At 19.0% G+C, this 7,500-nt stretch overlaps 1 protein-coding gene across 1 annotated transcript; it reads left to right on the top strand.

Moving 5' to 3' along the window:
* Positions 1-1,642: 1,642 nt before the first annotated feature.
* On the top strand, positions 1,643-7,231 carry PRSY57_1114500 (serine esterase, putative; the record flags this gene model as incomplete). The annotated part of the gene is made up of 1 exon (XM_012908109.2): positions 1,643-7,231. One exon carries the CDS (start codon positions 1,643-1,645, stop codon positions 7,229-7,231), a length of 5,589 nt encoding a protein of 1,862 aa, XP_012763563.2.
* Between the last annotated feature and the right edge of the window lie 269 nt (positions 7,232-7,500).

Here is a 7,500-nt window from a genome sequence, read left to right as displayed (position 1 = left end):
TAAGTATTGTTGGTTTTGAAAAAAATAAAATTATCCATAATATGCATATATATATATATATATATATATATATATATATATTGATTTATTTATATAAATATATAATTATGGATGTGTTTATAATTTAAGAATTATTATAAAAAGTATATAGAACGTGTGTAACCTTTTTATAATAACATATATATTTTTATATTTTATTAATGAAACGTAAATATATAATATTTTTATTATGATATTTAAATATTAAATATAAATTGGTTAAATGCAAAAAAAAATAACTAATATTTAAAGACCATTATATATATATATATATATATATATATATATATATATATATGGTTTATTATTATTCTCTCCAGCTTCTTTTTTTTTTGTTTTATATGTTTATATATATATAATACTTATAATTTTTTTTATTTATAACGAGTTTTATAATATTATAATAAGGGTTATGCTAATGTATATATTATTATATATTTATGTTCATCACAGGGTTATAAAATGAAAAAAAAAAAAAAAAAAAATAGAAACTATGGAAAATATATAAATATATACAAAAATATTTCAATTGAATTAAATCAAACTGAATTAATTGAATTAAATTATACGTAAGAATATATATATATATATATATATATATTTACTAAATAAATTTCTCCTCCATTATTTTATTTATTATTATTATTTTTTTTCTTATGTTTAAATGAATATTAAGAATTTTTTAAAATTAAACTTTTTTGAAAAAATTAAAAATATATATGAGCATATTGTAAATATATATACTATTTACGAAAGGATGATTACTTTATTGATTAATTAAATATGATTATTCGATATAAATATATGCATATTTTTTTATAATAAAATGAAATAAAATAATATATATTATTATATATAGTGCATATTATTATTTTTATTTATTTATATATTAAATATACAGAATATATAATATTATATATATATATATATATATATATTTTACACACACAAAATATTATATGTATATTTGATTCATGTACATATTTTATTTTAACTATTCATTATAAACATATATAAAATAATATATAATATATATATATATATATATATATATATATATATATATGTGAGAAGAGAAACTTGATACTTATATATATATGAAGGCTTCGTATATATAAAATTATGATATGCTAAAAGATAAGAATAAAAAAAAAGTACCAATTTTATTTTATTATTATTTTTTATAATACATATGTAAAAAATATGATTGGACTATTCACATATATATAATGATAATATGAGAATAAAAATTTGAAAAATATTTATAAATAATAATATAATATAATATAATATAATATATTTTTTATGAATTTATGTATGTGTATATATGTAAGCTTTAAAATCAGTTTTATTTTATTTTATTATATTTTTTTAATTTTGTCCATATATAAATATATTTATGTATACAATAATATGTATGCATGATACACATATGAGTGTATAATATATATATATATATATAAACATTTTACTTGTTAAGATAGTTTATATATATATTTACTTATTTATTTTTTTTTTTGTTAATATTAAATATATATATATATATACATATATATTTATGTATTTATGTATAAAATAGTTATATAAGAAATGACGAGATGAAATGAGAGAGAAAAATTTAAATTTTAGAAGTGAATCAATTTTTTGGGGGAATCGCAGTTTTTTTGATATCCTGGAAAATGTAGATGATGAGAAAGAGGCTAAGAGAAGTGCACATTTTTTTAATAGTAATAAAAACATTTTTTTAAATTTATTTAAAGGTACGAATCAAAATAATAATGTAAATAATATATTATTAGAAAAGAAACGTATAGTGTCTAATTCTAAAAATAATAAATGTGTTAATAAAGAATGTAAAAATAATGAAGTATGTAAAATAGAATTAAAAGATGAATTTAAGAAGAATGAAGAAATTATTAAGAATGAATGCAATTGTTCCAAAAGAAATGACTGGATAAAAAATTTCTGTTGGTTTTGTTCTTTACATATATTAGATGAAATATTAGAAAAACAAATTTATAAAGAAAAAATTCATGAACATGTATATGATTTAATTTATGATGAAGATACTTATTTCGATACAAGTTCTATGATGAGTATTCCATATGAATTTGCTCGATTTATGATTACACAATTAGAATACAGCACATTACATGAAATAAAACTAAATAATATAATTAAAGAAGAAAAATATTTATTTAAGAAATATAGTAAAAAAAGTGCACAAAATCGAAAAAAACAGTATGAATATAAACAGGAACAAATATATAAATCTGATGAATCCAATAGCACTTGTAGTTTAATAAGTGATGATACTACTTTAAATATAAATATGAAGAATAACAATTTGGATTATAGTAACTATTTAAACATGCGTAGAGAATTATATAATAACAACAATAATATTAATAGTAGTAGTAGTAATAATAATAATAATAATAATGTGAAGGATACTTCTGTTAACATAAGACAAACAAAAGGGACAAAGAAAACATTCTACGATAGTAACAATGTGGGGAATTCTGGAAGAACAGATTTGTTTAATTTTAAAAAGGTTTTGTTATCATCCGAAAGTCTATTAAATAAAAATGATCAATATTATATGGATGAAAATAAGAAGGATTGTAACCACATGGATAATAATAATATTAATTCTCATAAGAATTATAGTAATAATAACAAATATAATGAACAATTATATCTAGGAAAATATATTAGTAATAAAGAGTTACCAGATGATACAAATAAAATAAATAATCAAGTTCATGATATATTAAGTGAAAATGTAAAATATGAAGAAAACAGCAAAACTAATTTTTTTAGTAGGAGAAGAAATAATAGTACCTTAGGAACATATCATAGACAATATAACAAAAGTAGTAGTCATAGTAGTTTTAGTTGTATTGCTTATTGGAAATCGAAAACATTAAGTGATTCTATAATAAATTCAAAATATTTTAATGACGTTAAGAAGAATAATAAAATAAAAAAAAAATACAAAAATGAAAATGTAAATGAAAAAATAAATGAAAGAATAAGTGATAATAAACATATAAATGAAAACCATTTAAATGATAATGTGTATAAAAATTATCACCATTTTGATCAACATATACTTAACTACAATATTTATAACACATCAAATGATCACAAGAAAAATAAAGCTGTTCCATCCCTAATTATAAATCGTTTTAGAAGTGGACGTTATTCTGAAAATTCTACAATGAAATATGAAGGAAAAAATTATTATCCATCCTTTATGTCACAAAGTGCTTTAAAAAGATGTAGATCGTACACAATATTATTAAGAGAAAAAAAAGAAAAGAAAAAGAATAGGAGAATGAAAACATGTTTAAATGGTGAAGAAATGAAAACATGTATAAATGATGAAGAAATGAAAATATATTTAAATGATGAAGAAATGAAAACATGTTTAAATGATGAAGAAATGAAAACATGTTTAAATGATGAAGAAATGAAAACATGTATAAATGATGAAGAAATAGATAATGATAAGAATAATGACATTTTGTATCATAATAAATATAAAGACGAATATATTTCTAAAGACAAAAAAATATATAATAAATATAAAAACAATTTAAATCATATAAAAGAATTTTATTATCTTAATGAAACTGACAAGAAACCTTTTCCAATATGTCTATATAATAATATCAAATCTTTTGAGAATATAAAACAATGTTATCGTTGTTGTTGTTTTTTTAATATAAAATGTTGTCACTGTATTGAATGTAAAGAAAAATATCATATGAAACTTAAGAATCCACATTATTTTATTTTCCAACATGGTTTAACAGCAAGTGTTCATGATTTTCAAAACATTTTTAATTCTTTGTTAACGAAATATCCTCATGTTTTTGTATATGTTACTTATAGTAATCAAGGGCACACCTTCGAAGGTGTAGATGTAGGAACAGAAAGAATATGTACCGAACTAAATTGTTTATTTAAAATAATTAATGATAAAATAAATATTTCTATGATTGGTCATTCATTAGGAGGTATATTAAACCGATCTGTTTTATTAAATTTAAATAGAAAGAAAATATTTAAAAATAAAAAATTAATAAATTTTATTACATTTGCATGCCCACATATAGGGGTACATGAAAATATGGCCATTATGAAAGTATTATCAACTTATCTAGGTGCTCATACTATTGATGATTTAAATAATAAAACAACATTATTATTAAAAATTGCTAGTGTTGAAAGTATAAATATTCTCAAGAAATTTGAGAATATTATATTTTATGGAAATACCCAATCAGATTGGTTAGTCGGTATAAGAACATCTTTAATATTACCATATACTTTATTTAATGAGGAATTAATTTTATTTATTATAGAGCAGGCAAAGAATGTACCGGAAATACCTATAAACATATTTTCTGTTGTTCATTTGTATATGAGAAAGAAGAAATTACTATTTTTCTATTTCTATCAAGATCTAAAAAATCCTAATTATTTATTGAATAAGAGAAAGGAGCAGAGTAAATTTCTGGACCAGATGTTACAAACCATAATATCTTCTCGTAAATTATTGTCTTCTACAAACACAAAGAAGTTTAATTTGTTTACAAATTATTATTCCAATATTGGTTTGGATAAGCTCAAGGGCGTACCCGAGGAATTCAATAAAAATATAAATAATGGTAGTAATGTTTATTCGGATGGTTCTAATCAGGTTGTAGAGAATACAGATGAAAAGGATGAGGGACAAACATGTGATTATACGAATGTTGGAAATAATAATCAAATGGATAATACAAATAATTATGATAATCAGAATGGTAGTAATAATAATAATAATAATAATAATAATATAGTTCAATCTGTTATTATATACGATAAGAATAAGTATGAGAATAATAACAATTATTCATTATATACTCCTTCATATGTAAAGAAAAAGAATATAGAAAATAATATAAATTTTAAGGGACATATATTTCCTCAGGATATAAATACTCAGATGATGCCAATCCATTTCAGAAAAAATGTAACAAGTACTAAAAAACAAGGTAAAAGTAAAAAGATTGATAAAAATGAGAGTAATGTTTTAGATGATAAAGAGTTTGTGAAATATGTTAATGGATTTAATGGAAATAAGAAAGATATTAATAATAAATATGAAGAGGGATCTTATTATAAATCACAAACATATCATGATATGTTTATTGAAAAAAAAAAAATGAAAGAAAATAAAAATATGTCCACTTTGATATGTAGGTCGAATATGAATAATAATAATAATAATAATAATAATAATAATACAGATAATATAGATAATAAAATGGAGTATGTACAAAATGATGGAAGAGAAAATATAAAAGAAAAAGAACATATTCATCATAACATTATAGATGTATCCCATAGGAACAATACTCATTTATGTAATATACCAAATTGTGATGAACTATTATTATATAAAAAAACAGATAAAACAAAAAGCTTTGAATGTATTTATATGGATAAATATGAGAAAGAACATATAATAAATGAGAATAAAAAGATGATTGCTAATAATGATAATTATACATGTTCAGTATATGAAAATAGTAATTGTTCAAATAAGAATTCTTTTAATAATAAGGATCCTATTTATAATAATAATAATATGAATAATGACAAGGGTACATATAAATATGGAACTCTAAATTCTAAGAGTGACCATAATATGAATATATGTGATGAAGAAATAAAGAAGAATAAAAATAGGATAAATGATATAAATATAAAAAACATTACAGATAAACATGTTATAAATAAGAATATTATAAATTATAAAATCAATGAAAATAAAACTAAAAACAATATCCCACTCGTTAATAATAAAAATAAAATACTTGTCAATAATAATATACATACGTATAATAATATTCATATGACAAATATAAATTCACTTCATGAGAAAAAAAACAAATTTGGTGAGTATAAACATTTTGAGAAATTATTTTTTGATTGTCTAAAAAGTAAAATAATTAATGAAATCAAAACTTTAGATAACAATTTAAAAAAAAAAAAAAAAAAAAAAAAAATCGAAACAAATAAATTGTTCTCCATACAAAATACAATTAACATAATCAAAAATTATAGTTTCTTATATCCTTCCAAAAATAACAACAATGAACAAAAAAAAAAAAAAAATTCACAAAGCAGTACGGAATCAAGTGGTACTACAAATAATAATATAGATAGTAAAAACGACATTCATATGAATAAAAAATTGGAGGATACAAGTCATGTTATGCCAAATTATAGTTTGGGTGAAAAAAATTCATGGGGAAAAGAAAAATTAAAAAAATTAATGGATATATATTTTAACGAAAAGGTATTAAAGGATACAAACGTAAGTAATAACATTAATGAATGTATAAGTAATGGAAATATAAAACAAATGGATAATCAACAAGAAAAAATAAATATAAATGAAAAAATAAGTGAACATGTAAATGAAAAAATAAATGAAAATGTGAATGATAATATAAATGATAATATAAATGATAATATAAATGATAATATAAATGATAATATAAATGACAATATAAATGATAATATAAATGATAATATAAATGATAATATAAATGACAATATAAATGATAATATAAATGATAATATAAATGATAATATAAATGAACATGAACAAACCTATATACCATTTGATGATGATCAGAATGAAGAATATGATTATATTAGCGAATTTTTTTATTCGACTTCTGAAGAAAATGATATGAACTTTAATAACAATTTATCATTTAAAGAACATGAATTAAAGAAGGATAAGAATTATATTCGTGATGAAAATAGTAAATATGTCGAATTTAAATGTAATAATAATAAAAAAAAAGAAAATAGATCAAGAGATAAATTAAAAAGAAATGATTTATTAAAAGGTATAACAAAATATGATAAAAAACAATATAAAGAAATATTATATTATATTTATACCATATCAAGTGATGAATTATTAGAAAAATTTTTTAAAAATCCAGAACTTTTATATTATGAAGTATTATTTTATTGCTTAAATAGATTACCGATTCAAAGATATTCTATAGCTATACCTATATATTCTAATGCGCATGTACAAATTATTGCACATCCAAGAATATGTTCTGAAGAATCTGCTATAGTCAAACATTTTGTTGAACATTTAATTCTTTAAAAATTTTCAACTACATAATTATTAATTTTTTTTTTTTTTTTTGTTCACATATATATATATATATATATATATATGTATATGTATTTATATGTATGTATGATTTTTAAAAATTTATTATATTTTTTTAAATTTTATATTTTAATTTTTAAATTTATCATTTTAAAATTTCTATATATTTAAATATACACCTATTTATTTATTATCTATATTTATGTAACCATCTTTTTTTTTTTTTTTTTTTTTTTTTACTAATTTTTAAAAAAAATAAA

Source organism: Plasmodium reichenowi, chromosome 11 (assembly GCF_001601855.1).
Source record: "Plasmodium reichenowi strain SY57 chromosome 11, whole genome shotgun sequence".
Taxonomy (NCBI): Eukaryota; Apicomplexa; class Aconoidasida; order Haemosporida; family Plasmodiidae; genus Plasmodium; species Plasmodium reichenowi.
The sequence above is the reverse complement of the archived record's forward strand: the minus strand, read 5'-3'. Positions and strand labels throughout refer to the sequence as shown.